Source organism: Dufourea novaeangliae, unplaced genomic scaffold (assembly GCF_001272555.1).
Source record: "Dufourea novaeangliae isolate 0120121106 unplaced genomic scaffold, ASM127255v1 scaffold306, whole genome shotgun sequence".
In the NCBI taxonomy this organism is placed as follows: domain Eukaryota; kingdom Metazoa; phylum Arthropoda; class Insecta; order Hymenoptera; family Halictidae; genus Dufourea; species Dufourea novaeangliae.
In genome coordinates this window covers 332,314-346,825 of record NW_015374178.1, presented here as the reverse complement: position 1 = coordinate 346,825, position 14,512 = coordinate 332,314, and the positions used below count along the sequence as shown (strand labels likewise).

The window sequence follows — 14,512 nt, the reverse complement described above, 5'->3', positions numbered from 1 at the left end:
GTTCTCTTTTATACCGTAATATGCAAGAGTATACATATAATATAATCAGAGGTATAATGTATTGTAATTGTTAGTGCATCTGACGATAAATATGTATCTTGCATAAATATTCACAGCCTAGATACAGTCCTGGTCATCTTCTATTATTAGCTCAGGTAGAATGTTAAATGAGTATCACTGGCGTAGATCCGTCATGCGCAGAATACAGGAAATCCCATCCACAATGATTAAAGATTCGATGTTGTATGAATACCGATGCGTGATCTTGAATCGGTCGCGAATTATGATAGAATTATTAGAAACCGAGATTCCGAATTGTCTTCCCGTTGAAATGTAACTGCTTGTACGGAGTGTCACACGCTTCGCGGAATGTAGCCTATAAAGTAGAGGGAATTGGTAAACACCGAAATCGCGCAGACAGCAGGTGGCTTCAATAAATGATCGAATGTTTACTAAAAAGCTGTATGTCACCCCGATAGCGTTAGGAAAATCGCTGTGTGAAGCGTTCACGAAGCCCCTTTGGAAATGAAAATAACGAAATCCACTATTGTCCTCTTGGTCTTTGTATTAATGCTATCGATACTTGTAGCGAATGTTGCCGATTTGATCAATGTCGACACACACGTTTTAGACGACACTCTGTCCAACAAGTACACCAGAGAAGAATGGTCACGTCCAAGGTATTACGATATTGGAACAACGTTCGACCACCTGATTTGGTTTTTACAGGTGCGTGCCTATTAAGCGGATCATATGCGTCTAATACAGTAATGTCTCGATGTGTGCGACGTACTCGGGTCCACTTTGGAGCATTCATGGCAAGATGGAAAGATTTGCAGCTTCTCATAAATTTATTTTTTGCCCAAAGCTGAGCCTCTGCTCAGCATCTGTTTCCTATGTTTTGATTGATTCCACAAGGGGGGACTCCTCCAGTGGTGGAAATAACAACGCTGCTCTTGTCGCATTCATCAAGGGATCACTAGTATTAATTGTATACAGCTAACAAGGAGTAGTTTGGTTTGTTTTTTTCTTATCCTTGAGCATCAATATCAATGGCTAGTAGAGATACTGACAGTAATTATTAGATTGCATATTGTTCGAAGAATTCATTTCTATTGTCAGTGGTTCTACCGGATTAAAAGCATACTAATGATTTTATTAAACATTCTTAACATCTCTGTTCTGTTGTGCTCAGAATGTGAATTACAAGTTTTTAATATTAATAATACAGTTATAGATTTTGATTATTTTTAGATATCTGATATACACATCAGTATATTTCGAGACCCATTTAGGATAACAGAACTGAAGGAATTCTGTAATGTTACTGTGGATATCATTAAACCTTCTGTTGTACTTGCCTCGGGTAAGTTTCATTGAAGCAAAAGAGATTAAAACCATATACTTTTGTAATTCTCTGTTAAAGATTTTATTGCAATAGGTACTAGATCAGCTAGCTAGTCTGTGTATTAGTGCTTTGTTGAGCGTCTTATACATTGCAATAATAATAGCTAAACTTTCAGTAGCCAATCGATTATTGACTTCGATCTGTAGTTTTTTGTATTTTGCATATTTATTTGTGATATGAATGTATAAATTTAACTTATTCATAATATCATAATTTAATAGGTGATTTAACAGATGCAAAAGCTAAAGATAAAATGGGATCAAAACAAATATTAGAAGAATGGAAATATTATAAGCAAGTTTTAGATGAGACAGAAGTTGCCAAGAAAACACTGTGGCTAGACGTGAGAGGCAATCATGGTATGAACTGTATATAACAAGACACATCCTCTTGTATCCATGAATATAGAGATATTAATGCATTTTTAACGTATACTTCATATTTTCTTAGATAATTTCAACGTAGTAAGTCTGGAGGCAAAGAACAATTATTATTCCAACTATTCCATTCAAGGAAAGAAGCATCCAAGATCTTACATGTATACAATAAATATTGGTTCTGAATTATATACTTTTATTGCGGTAGATGCTTGTCTAAAACCTGGTCCAAGAAGACCTTTTAATTTTGTTGGAGTGTTAGACGAGCAAGAAATTAAAAGTATACACAGTCTAGTGAATAAATCTCAGGAAAGTAATGCAGATTTTGTAATATGGTTTGGTCACTATCCCACATCTTGTATACTTTCACAGACCAATACCGGTGTTAGAAATATCATAGGTAACAAGTTACAGAATACAGATTACTTTTAAATTATTCTATTATATAAAATATACATCCATTATATAAAACATTTTGCAGGCAGATATAAAGAAAGTATGGTGTATCTTTGTGGACATTATCATACACTTGGTGGAACAGTACCAAATATGTATACACTACAACAAGCAGGATTCCTTGAATTAGAGTTAGCAGATTGGAAAGATAATCGAATGTAAATTATCTGTATTTTATATTTATTAAAACTCTCAGAAATTGTTTGGTAATACAGTTTTGTCTATTGCATTTCTACTTATTATTAGGTATCGTTTGGCAGCAATAGATCATGGTCAGTTCTCATTTATTGATGTGAAACACGAAGAGTGGCCAGTGGTATTGATTACCAATCCCAAACATGCTTTATATACAATGCCCCGGAAGGAAAATGTATTGTCTGTTGTTAAATCTACACACATCAGGTATAATTCTTCAGATTTAAATATCCATTTCTATTAGAACTAATAGATTTCCATCAATTAGATACTACTGTTAATTTTTATCATTATATGCAATACAATTTCTTATAGAGTACTAGCATTCTCAATAGCACCAATAAAGAGTGTTGAAGTTCAACTAGATGATGCTACTTGGTTCAAGTGTGAACATGTGAAAGGACCGCTTTATACTTTCAAATGGAATACAGCCGAGTATATGAATGGGATACACACTATTCGAGTTTAGTAAAATGTGTTCATATCTTATTCTTTATATTTTTCTTAAATGTCGTGTTTGCCTCATATTTAATTTCTTATAAAAGCATTTCAGTGAATTCGTTCAGATTACCCGATATTACTTTTTGTTTATATCATTAAAAATTTTGATGCATGAATTTAATTTACTACATATTATTATTAATATGTAACATAAATTGTAGGTAAGAGTTGTAGATACAGACGGCAGAGAGACGATAGTATTCCAGCCGTTTGCTCTCGATGGATCTCGTTTATCATTTCGTATTCTACCTAGACTAATACTTATGTCTAATGTCAGCAATATTGTAGGTGGTATAATATATAACTATCGTTTGTATATAAATTTTGATAATAACACGATGTTTCTGTTACTCAGTTTCAATTCCTGTTTGGGACAGTGTTGATCTTGTTAGTAGTCCCGTTATGTTTACTACGTTTTCTTCACATACTGTGTGAAAGTAAGTAATATAAAAAAAAAATATTATAAAATAAGAAATATGAAGTTTTAAATACATAAAAAAATGTATCTTTGAGTAGAAAAGCAAATGCACCGACCGAGACTCCGAATAAAATTTTTTCACTTGTGGCTCAGAAAATTGTGGATATTATCAACTGTTGACCGTCTGTGTTTTCCATTAGTTCTATACGCATTGTATTTAACAATCGGTAAGTAATTCGAGATTGTTATAAACAATACCATAAGGTCTCAAATACACCGTGATTTATTAAAATTTTTCTTAATATCAATAATAATGTTTTTCCAGGTCCATGGGCTATCGGTGAAGTAATAGATAATCATACTGGTGTAATTTTTGCTTGGGGAACATTTGTTGGGAATTCTTATCTTCCTGGTGCCTTTACTTATGCTTATGGATTTTTTCAATTATTTTCGTTTCATCTACCACTTATGCTGATCTTAGCTCATAGGGTAGATAAACGGTAAGATATTGAAGCATTCTGCTGTACTTATTCTAAGACAAGTAATGTACATAATAATTAAAATAATGAATTACTTTATATGTAGGTTACAGAGTTTTAATAAACCTGGTCATAAATCAGTGTCTAAGGTTTGTATCCTGTGGCAACATTTGCCAATAACATTATTGGTTATAATGCAAGTGAGTATGGCTTACTTCTTTTGGTTGGCATACGGGACGTTAGCTACTGTGTTATGTCCTTTACGCACTTGGAGCATTTTGTTGGCAATAATGTTATGGCATCAAGTGAATACAATGCCGCAGTCATGTTTAAGGTATATATTAATAAATAGCAATTCTAATGTCTTATATAATATGGAATATTTTATAAAGAAGCTAAAAATTTTTATATTTTGGGTATAACGTACAAAGACTTTATAACAAGCAGTTTACTTAACAACTTCAATATTGTTTCTTTTTTGTTATTTTTAAGGTCTGCAACAGCAATATGGTCCCCCCATGGTTAATTTATGTATCATATAACAATTCTATACCAAAATGTAGTAAGTTACAAAGATTTATTTTACACAGTTACACAATTTCACGCTTTTGCGTAAACACCAGGAGTTTGAGAAGAAGTAACTATATGTTAAGAGGGTTGATAGACGAATTTTCGTAGTCTATAACAACTAAGTATACAGCATTTAATTTATTACGTGTCAAAAATTTACTATGATAATAAACTGTATGAACGATTCTTTATGTTGTCTAAGGAAAAATGTAAATCCAAATACAATATAATTGGTACTTATTTGATCAGTTCCTTTGAAGAGTGCCACAGACTTTGCTAATTTATCAAATTACTCTAAAGACTATTTACATTCGATTTATAATAATCTGTATTTATTAGTTAATTCTTATAGTTTAGTACATAATTAAATGCGGTATTATATTATTTACAAATTAAAAATATAAAAGTCTGTATTCGTATTTATTTATTTATTATACGTATTAAATGTTTTTTGGTATTTCTAAATTTATTGGTTCAAGTGATAATGAAAATGCTTCCGCGTTATATTTCGAGTTTGCATAAACATTGTAATATATACTGTAGAAGAGAATTATTGTCAGGCATAAGGGAAGGAAAAGAAGAGTGGTGTTGCCACGTATTATTGTGTTCTACAAAGTTAATACACTTTGGTTGAAAATTAAGTTAAAAATCAATTTGTATGAAATAAGTGGATAAAATGTGCAACACGTTAATATTCAAATATGTAAAATATAAATTACTACTTTCTATGAAATATGAGAAAAAGAAGTGTTTTCTTTCATCTTTTAAATATGTTAATCAGAAACGGCACAGACAAAAATGATAAAAATATTCCTTTATAAATGTTTTATTAAAATGTATGTTCTATTTAATTCAATTGAGTATACACCAGTATATGCATACCTACTTCAACTCTATTTAATCAAGTACTAACTCTGTGATAGTGAGTGTAAATACACATGAAAGTGGCATACTAGTATGAAGAAATATAACACTGCTTTTGGAAATGTAAGCTTAGGTTTTAATTAGATGAATTTAATGGCTGAAATTGGTATTACTAAAGAAAGTGTCAAATTATAAATTCAAGTCGTCAACTTTTCTAAGATGCAAGTCAGGATTTCCTCAGAAAATAGGTTTCATTGCTACTATATATTTTTATACAGACAATCTAATTGTCGTTATTCTCGAAAACGATCTCAAAACTTCAAAATGTGATCTCAGTAAATCGATGATTTCTAATCAGTAGCTTCGAGTTTTTTTTTACAGATATGCCAAATGTAATGATTCAATTTAGTCGCGGCTGCAACTGTTTAGTTCCTTCCTTTAATAGGAAAAAATATTCTTCATTGCTGAATCTTCTTTGTGTCATTTTCACAGTAATTTTTCAAGCCTCAATATACTGTTTCACGATTACTAGGAATCATTGTGATAAATTTCCTTGTGTCACCAAGAGTATATGTTTAATGTATTTTATAAAGCACTAGAAGACAGATGCAAGATAATATTATTTTCCGACTTTTAATATATAGCATAAATTACATATTAAATTAATTGCTTAAGTGATAACAACGTTATTTTGTACATGTGTAATATATTCGTAGAAAGCAGAAGAATATCATGTGGGTGTTAATAAATGTTATATGCGACTTAAGTAATTGTGAAATTCATCTATTCATTAATGGCTTAAAAGAGTTCCTTTCAATTTAAGTTTTTATCTAGTTAACTACTATTAAATAGATCTTATAAAATAAACTACGAAATTGGGACTTGTGATTATGAGGAAGAAATACTGTGTATTTCTGAAAAACAACTTGTAATATTTAATAGACAACATCCTATCTAATATCCACATATTATTATGTATTCTATCTTCAGTTACAAAGCAAATTACTTATACTATCTATCAATGATAGCTTTTATAAAATACTATAGAGGTTGTAAAGGACATTTAAAAATTCAAAATTCACGCGCATGCGCAGCTGGTACTCTGTTTACACATGTAGGATGCAGTAGGATGTACATCCGATGTATAGGGTTTTCGGGCTGCTGGCGCTGGCTTTGCGGGTCACGCCGTCACGCCAGCTTCTTCAGTCTTGTCAAGTCTTGTTCAGCACCGCTGATCGTTCTACGAGTTAATTGTTGGACGGTGTTCTTTGAACTCAACGTATTGTTTTTACGAATTATAAAATGTCAACAGTAAATGATATGGAGGAATCAGGAGACACCTGTCCAGCTCAATGGGCGATCGATCTTCTGAGGCGCGACAGTCATTACAAACGGGAATTTTATAATTTGTATCTTGGTCATATGGTATTGGGATATGTTGGCTTTTTTACCCCGATAATGAGGAATATGTATCTGAGTCGACCGTGGTACAGCTGTAAGTACTGAAGAATAATTAACTCAAACTCTAACCTTATAATGATTCCGATTATATAACTTGACTGTTTGAGAAAACGAATTAGTGATAGTGCCGTAGCGTCTTATAATAAATATTTAATCGTTATTTAAACGTAGATTAAGGTACTACTATCCTCTACAGGTGTTATGGATTTTGTAGTCTTTATACAGACATAGATAACATAAATTGAACCAATTTGACACTAAGTCTCATTTGTAGTCAACCATATTAGGATTGATTATAACTGCCCAAGTTTTATTCCATGTTTTTGTTTCATTTCATGCTCGCCGTACAAGTGCATACAATTAAGGATTAAATGTAATTAAAATCATTTATTTTTTTTTCAGCTTTCCAGAACCATATTATGTTTACTATAGGGGGTGTATTGTTTGGAAAATTTCTAATGAAAAAAACGGATCACATGTATAATAGACGTGATGCAATAATGGTGGATTATATTAAAAGACACCCAGATAGATTTCCTGAACCAGGTAAGTTATTTTATGCTGAAATTTTACAATTCATCATTTACTTTTTATATAATATGTTTCTGATTGCTATTTTAGAAAATAAACTGTACAGAGACATATTTCGGCCATGGATACCAGTGCGTTAGGTAATTATAATAAGATTGTATACTATTTCCATGTATTAAAATATCAAAAGGAAAAATATAGATGATTATTATACCTTGTGAAAGCACATTATATTCGTATATCATATATTCCTGTAATGAGAATCCATCATATTATTCTCATTGACATGTGAAATATAAAATGTGAGAAACTAATATTTCTGTCAATGAGATTCCACATTTCTCCTACATTTCTTTTTTTCAATCCTTATTAGTACTTAAATTCTTTATACTTAAAGAAAGGATAATGTAACAATACTTTCCATAATTGGGAGTCAAATAATATGTATTAAGTTTATCATTTTATATTATAAACGGTTGTAAATGACAATTATTTTACTAAAACGGTTTGTGTCATTGTAGAAAGTACAACAAAATCACTGTACAAAAAAAAAGAATAAAAAATTATATGTAGTGAGCTAGCATTACATAAAGTTTCAATAAAGTAATGGTAATAAGACGTATTTGTATTATTGGTATAAATACATTTTTGATTATTTTAATCAATGCCAGCTTCTGTTTGGAAGTGTGATTAAATTGAAGATTTTAAATTTATTATATGTATCGCTTGTTTAGACGACAACAAATGAAAATTAGTTAAAACTCTTTCTAACAATCATTCTATTACACTTATAAAAGTTTCTATTTCTTTTCAGGATTATAATTATCATTGTACAGTCCAGTTCCTTTAGAATCTCCCAGCCAGGGATATTTGTTGGGGCATTCCCTACATGTTTCTAGATACCTGTGAACATATTGATTATTATCATCATTTTGAACCACTAAACTTTTTCATATATATATGCAGCCACTGACCTGGTTGTAGTAAAATTAGATTCTGTAGGCTTGAAATCTAAAGCACACTTGTTTGCATTATTGCACGGTGGTCCAGGAAAATTTTCTTTCTTTTTACATGACCATCCTTCGAAGTTATTAAGAGATTTAATTGGTTTTGGATCAGTCATCCATGTTAGTGCTTGTGTAGCTGTTACAAAGTACACATCAGGCCTGCAAAGGTATCACACATATTAATATTTATATTCTTGAATTTTCAAAGCAAAAACTGTAAAATTCTCAAAATCACTACTCTCTTGACTATCTCTGTTTACAGTACAAAATTTAAATTATTTTTCACTTACAATGTCACTGCCCAGTCCAGGAACTTCGATAAACCTCGTTCCAATTCCTTTATTTGGAACCAATTTGTGTGGAAAGGCATCATGTATGGTGCTCTGTTTTGCTCGTAGTATCGATTGAAATCTTCTTGTAGCCACTCAAAGACTTCTTCTGGATCATGATTGTGAAGCACGCACTGATCCAAGTAAGGACAGTGTCCTCCTTCGTAGCTTTCAACATAATGAGCATTCAATGGGAGTTCCCATACACCTGGAAACAAGGGGATTAGCATGAGTATAAGTATGTTGATTTGAATTATATGTAATAATAAAAGAAAAGAAAAGATCGAATACCTGGGAATGATTTAGTGGGACATGTACCCGCTTTACATTCATGCGGGATCTTGTAATCAAGGGTATATGGCCAAATTGGTACTTTTAACGGAGAAATCCCGATACTGCTGTCATATATGTACCCGAAATCTTCCAACACTTTATACTGAGTGTTTCTCCCTGGTTTTAAGTATGGAGCTCTCATACCTACAATTTCACTTCTTGAGATGTTGCTAAAGTGTTTCAGTATCTCTCGCATTCCTACCATTTCTCCAACCCATTCTTCGTATCCTTTATCTTCCAGTCCTTTTTGCAATCTAAACAAAAACATTGATTTTTATATGGTATAGTTTCTTTATCTCGAAGTACGTACTTGATTACCGTTATAACTTACGATATAGTTTCAGTAGCAATTTCGTGTCCATCGTGCGCTAAACTTTGCACCATATTATAATTGCAATATTCATGTGAGATGAAGAACGTTCCTTTCAATGGACAATTATTTGGATTCAATCGGTCGGTCGCAAATATTTTTTGATAATGATCAAAATTGTTATGATTTATTGCTCCATCGAATGTCATCATTATCATTTGAGGGGTCTGGAATTGATTGATTTCACATGAATAGTATATTGGAAATGATTTATAAATGAAAAGAACAAAGTTTATATACATCATCTGGTTGCAGGCCACCAGGGATTATTGTACCATCTCTTGAGCAAAAACAATATGGTAATTGACAGTTGCCAGTATCGCATCTTTCTGCTAAATCAGTTGGTGGTTCGGTCACTGGGGCTGGGGCTGAAATTCGAATAATCTATATTAATTCAAAAACAAAAGGGGAACCGTATGATTGATGTTAATTATTCAAGAATATAATTACTTGTAGGGATAGGTCCACAACGAGCTTCATTCTTGAAAGTGCAAAATTTACTAATATCATCAAAGTGCAATCCTGATGGACATCTATTTAGGTAAGGGTATCCATCAACACACTATAGAGTTATGTGAAAAAATGTTTAATCAACAATAATTTCTTCGATATTTGTTATAAAAATCAAATTACAGAAATGTTGCGATTAATTACCTGGTAGAATCTTCTACATGTTGCTGGATCAGCAAAGTTACCATTACCTTGACCTTCAGGGCATATAAACTCTTCGTCCTTCTTCTCGTCGTCTTTCTTAGCATTTTTTTGCCCATAAACTACAAAATATGTTGCGTTAAATCAATCGTAAATTTTAAAAACTAGACTAAGAACTTTTGTATTAAAATATTTTTATCTGTTATCCCATTTAGTTTCTCAAAAAAAAGTATCACATTACAGTTATCCGGTTTCATTTTGAAAAGGAGATTCATTTAACGAATTTACAAATTTTCGTGAATCTTTAATAATAATGAGAAGTGATATGTTCGATGCATTAAAGATTCGTGATTATAATCCTGAAGGATTGGGAGATTCGAAACTCGTCGAAAGGTCAAGGTTGAGCAGACTAATGGCAGTAAACTAACATGTTCGTATATTTACACTTCTACCCACTGAATGCTCAATTATTCACGTTCTACTTTTGTTGCATTCTTTCTCTCGACTACTATCATATCTCGAACTTCTATAGTATAGAGGAATGGATTTTCGGATGTAACGAGAGAGATTAACAACAGAATTTGTTAATAAGATTAAGTTTTATTTCACTAACACGTTAATATATTTAAATTATTTTCTTGTTATTGAAACAATAATACTCTGTGAATAAATTAACGTTTATTCGATCGTTGATCTAAAAAATAATTGATTGGCGATGCTGCAGCTGTTTAAAAGTTTTTTCGTTACATTGTACACGGAAGGCAGTAAATGGTTATAGAAAATACCTAAGAGAAATTCCAAGGGTATCACAGAAAAGACGGTCGAGAAAGCGAGGGACGTGGTAGTAAGAATTCCAACGTCCGGAGACGTATTATTGAGATAGCTATAAAGGTATTCAGATTCAAACGTTTATGTTCACTTCTTCGATAGAATTAACAATTCCATAAAAAAAGAAAAAGTCTGAATACTTCCGAAATTATTTGTAAAATCACTTTGAAGAAATAAAACGTGTACTTTATAGATTTTCCATTACATAAGCATTTAATTTTTTGTTACACAAATAAAGTGCAACGGTAATATTATACATTTGAACGTGTTAGCTAACACTAGTGTACAATAATGTTGCGAAATTCGTTTTTTTCTTTCAAATATATAGATCAAATACATAGATTATTATTACATCAACATTGTGAATCTTTAGGACTACAATCTACTCAAAGAAGATCCTACAAGAAACTGGTCATTATTAAAAAATACAAGGATGGAAACGTCAGCCATATGTTGAATATACCTGTTTCTTGAGCCAATGGCAAGATCAAGGATCAGCGTTGACTCGCCACGGATTACTAACACCGAAAGATGGAGACGATTATTTCGTAGATTCCATTTTAATGCTCAACGCTATGATGATCTAACACGTATGGAAAGTATTTTCTTGTATGCGTTTAACGAGCGAACATCGTCTCGTCAATAATAACAGTAGAGGTGAAGTTCTTTTTAGTCGAAGAAGATATGCTCTCGCGTTACCAAAATGCTAGATACAAGGGTCATTATACATCGTCATTACGGCGACGCAACGTTCTGGAGACGATCGTGTTCAGTATCATGAGAGGAATCCGTAATTGCAAGGGAAACTTTTTATTCCAGGCGTATAGTAAAAAGGGCGTAACCCGATGTAATCATCTCCCCTACCGTTCGAAGGTGTGGCTTCTTTCAGAAAAGCATCTTACATTCCATTATTATTCAAAAGAATTGCCTCCAGCCTTATTCTATTAAATTGTTTTACATTGAATTTTTACGCATTATTTTACTGGAATCAAAACGAACGGATCATTTGCATCTCATTTGTTAGGTAATCGATCATAGTAAAATAAACATTTTTTTCGTTTTCTGTTAAGATTTATAGTTCGTTTTGTGTTTTGTTAATAGGAGTGAATATCAAATATACGATTCTAATTATATCGGTCTTGCCGTTCGATGGAACGAGACAGGTAAGACGCCAGGAAATTACAGATAACCAAGTAATTTTAATTTGTGGTCGGATGATCAGATGCAAATGTGTTGAAAACTTGTGCAGATGGGCTACCAGGAGAGAAAGTAGTATCTCGGGAGGGCACTTCCCCGTGGTCTTATAGCAGTCAAACACGAAACAGACATTTTACGTGGATTCCACAGCCTTCGATATAAATATATAATCACTTCGAAATTGAAAATACTTTTTCGTGTAATTCATTGACGCATTTGAAACAGCATCAATATTGTATATCGAATTTATCATTTTTTTAGCAGGATGTACCGACACGAAAGTGTCCAGAATGTTTGTGTGCAATTATAGTTCGATGACAAGGAATCGATGTGAATCGTCAGCGTTTAACGTAGAAATGAATGAATGTGAGAAAATTATATGTGTCGGAAGATTCCATAATTATAGGACATAACAATACCGAGGGCCAGAGAAATACTGTTTTGTTGTCACGGGCACCGACGAGGTATAAGAATTGTAGACCTTTCATCTTACGAGAGTTGGTGGCTAAATTGTAATAATGACACTTTAAAAAGCTTGTGATTTTAGTAACCTCTACGTTACGAGAACGGTAAATCAACAGTGCATAGTGACACTAAAATGTAACTCCAGAAAAGTGAGCTGCAAGAATACACTGGATGAAATGTCTACTCGTATATCTCGTCTGTGGTTTAACGTTGAAATTAATGAACGTGAGACAATTATACGTGTCGAAAGATTCCATAATTATAGGATATAACGATACCAAGGGCCAGAGGAATTCTGTTTTGTTGTCACGGGGAACAAAGCTCGCGCGCGTGTGTATGTATAGATGCCAAAAAGATCGGTTTAGCGGCAAAATGGAAAGTGAAGGTACCACTCTGGCAATGACGTTGCGGTAAATCGTTCAGGTGCAACCACCAACACACATTTCCATTGGCCGTGTACACTATACACGCATGTATCCACGAGGAATTCAGATTTCCTCCATGAGCAGCGTGGTTCACGGTGTACGTACGTACGCCATATACGTAAAACCGACGAGGACTTATGTAAACACCAGTGAAACCGCCGTGTCGAACCTAATTTACCAACGGTTCAGTGTCGGGGCGGGTTCGTTGCTTCCTCGAAACTTCTTCGTTTTATCTGTGTCAACGTTATTTACGACGCGTGTCTCGGCATCGACGGAACTTTCGACGTCTCGAGGACAAATCTTACTCTCGTTTTGTTACGCGTCGATCGTAGTTTCAAACAAGAAAAACGATTTTAACATTACACAAACCCGAGATTCAGTTGCGAAAAGTCAAATTATAATTTTATATTTATATTATCGATATGTAGCCGATGGATTCTCAAGGATGATCCTATCAGATTCTTTTTTTCAATATTGTATTTAGCTTTTAAGTTTACAATCGATTCGCGGTTTAAAACATTGTACGGTTCAGTTTCTCGGGAGATTATTGTATATCATAACGAGGTAAACTAGCAATTTACTCGAGGACTTGCTAGTTAGGATATACAGGAGAATGTCTGCAGAAGGTCATTCCTTCGTTACTCCCACGTTCCCAGCTATTCTATTTTGTGACACTGGATCAGATCGATAACTTCTTTACCAGGGTGTTTAACAAAGACATCGATGGTCGGATTAAAAGTACAGTAGAAAACTATTGGGAAATACGTGAAACGATATTTGGGAATATACATTTCCCACTAGAACATTTATCAATCAATCTTTCGTATAATTATTCTAAAATCCACGTGTAATATTGTAAATCGACAAGATATGTATAATGTCTACTTGCAGATCCAATTCTCCGAACACTACCATCGAATTTACATCATGCAATCCGAGAAAATGAATTGGTCCACTTGAACGCTATCATTCCCAAGGATTCCAAGATAAACTCAAAGATTTACATTTCCAAGGATGACAAATTTCAGTATCTACGTCTCTTCCGCGACCGTTGAGCACGCGCAACGATCAATTTCTCCGTGGCGATCGATCAGGGGCCCCCAACGACGTTAAGATCCGGGCAACAGGAGCAAATCGATCGTCATTTCGAGCAACAAGTTGTTCTCGTTCTTCACTTTTGACATCTCTCAGATACAGAAACGAAACATGCATACCCAAAGGTGTGTGTCTTCCTACCTGATACTATCAAGACAGCGTAAAGAAGCAATCCTCTTCTCCGTCTGATCATCGTTCGACAGTCGACGAGAGAAACGTGTGAAAGTCTTTCCCCTTTTTTTTCTCTTTACTCTCCTCTTTTTATTGTTCTGTTTATTTTTAATGTTTAACCAACCGATTCCTCTCGAACCTCTCACAGGGCACTCGGAAAACACGGAGGGAAACAATTATAAGGCTCGAGCCACGAAACGGAGATCGTCATCGGTTGGTGTGGGCACTTGGTAAACCTGGTCTCGCAGCACTGGCGACGGGGGTTCGCCAGCAATCCCGTCTGCCATGGCTATGGGACTCGGAAACCGGACGGTAGGAACCGTTCCTTAGCTCACATTGGCTGACCACTTTCTACCCGCGCCGTGTCCCCGGCCGCCGAGA

At 33.7% G+C, this 14,512-nt stretch overlaps 3 protein-coding genes across 3 annotated transcripts; 2 read left to right on the top strand and 1 right to left on the bottom strand.

Annotated features, from left to right (window-relative positions):
• The first annotated feature begins 266 nt into the window (after positions 1–266).
• On the top strand, positions 267–4,528 carry LOC107192102 (transmembrane protein 62-like). The gene is made up of 13 exons (XM_015581299.1): positions 267–729; positions 1,255–1,366; positions 1,630–1,767; positions 1,859–2,185; positions 2,267–2,399; positions 2,488–2,643; positions 2,752–2,899; positions 3,099–3,221; positions 3,293–3,374; positions 3,454–3,582; positions 3,681–3,855; positions 3,941–4,168; positions 4,327–4,528. Exons 1-13 carry the CDS (start codon positions 526–528, stop codon positions 4,358–4,360), a joined length of 1,989 nt encoding a protein of 662 aa, XP_015436785.1. The 5' UTR covers positions 267–525; the 3' UTR covers positions 4,361–4,528.
• Positions 4,529–6,435: 1,907 nt separating this feature from the next.
• Positions 6,436–7,482, top strand: LOC107192109 (NADH dehydrogenase [ubiquinone] 1 subunit C2). Its single transcript, XM_015581306.1, has 3 exons — positions 6,436–6,763; positions 7,132–7,275; positions 7,351–7,482. Exons 1-3 carry the CDS (start codon positions 6,571–6,573, stop codon positions 7,398–7,400), a joined length of 387 nt encoding a protein of 128 aa, XP_015436792.1. The 5' UTR covers positions 6,436–6,570; the 3' UTR covers positions 7,401–7,482.
• A 578-nt stretch (positions 7,483–8,060) lies between these two features.
• LOC107192084 lies at positions 8,061–10,207 on the bottom strand. Its single transcript, XM_015581278.1, has 9 exons — positions 10,192–10,207; positions 9,954–10,072; positions 9,750–9,861; positions 9,540–9,667; positions 9,261–9,466; positions 8,888–9,183; positions 8,558–8,804; positions 8,235–8,426; positions 8,061–8,163 (listed from the first exon to the last, which is right to left on the bottom strand). Exons 1-9 carry the CDS (start codon positions 10,205–10,207, stop codon positions 8,061–8,063), a joined length of 1,419 nt encoding a protein of 472 aa, XP_015436764.1.
• Positions 10,208–14,512: the final 4,305 nt, after the last annotated feature.

Bases quoted from the DNA above. Each gene is read 5' to 3' on its own strand.
- LOC107192102 (XM_015581299.1), top strand. From the start codon at position 526: ATGAAAATAACGAAATCCACTATTGTCCTCTTGGTCTTTGTATTAATG. The intron at 2,186-2,266 runs GTAACAAGTTAC...AACATTTTGCAG, and splicing joins CGGTGTTAGAAATATCATAG to GCAGATATAAAGAAAGTATG. The intron at 2,400-2,487 runs GTAAATTATCTG...ACTTATTATTAG, and splicing joins GATTGGAAAGATAATCGAAT to GTATCGTTTGGCAGCAATAG.
- LOC107192109 (XM_015581306.1), top strand. From the start codon at position 6,571: ATGTCAACAGTAAATGATATGGAGGAATCAGGAGACACCTGTCCAGCT. The intron at 6,764-7,131 runs GTAAGTACTGAA...TTTTTTTTTCAG, and splicing joins GAGTCGACCGTGGTACAGCT to CTTTCCAGAACCATATTATG. The intron at 7,276-7,350 runs GTAAGTTATTTT...TTGCTATTTTAG, and splicing joins AGATAGATTTCCTGAACCAG to AAAATAAACTGTACAGAGAC.
- LOC107192084 (XM_015581278.1), bottom strand. The intron at 8,427-8,557 runs GTAAGTGAAAAA...ATACCTTTGCAG, and splicing joins CTGGACTGGGCAGTGACATT to GCCTGATGTGTACTTTGTAA. The intron at 8,164-8,234 runs GTCAGTGGCTGC...ATATGTTCACAG, and splicing joins TCTAATTTTACTACAACCAG to GTATCTAGAAACATGTAGGG.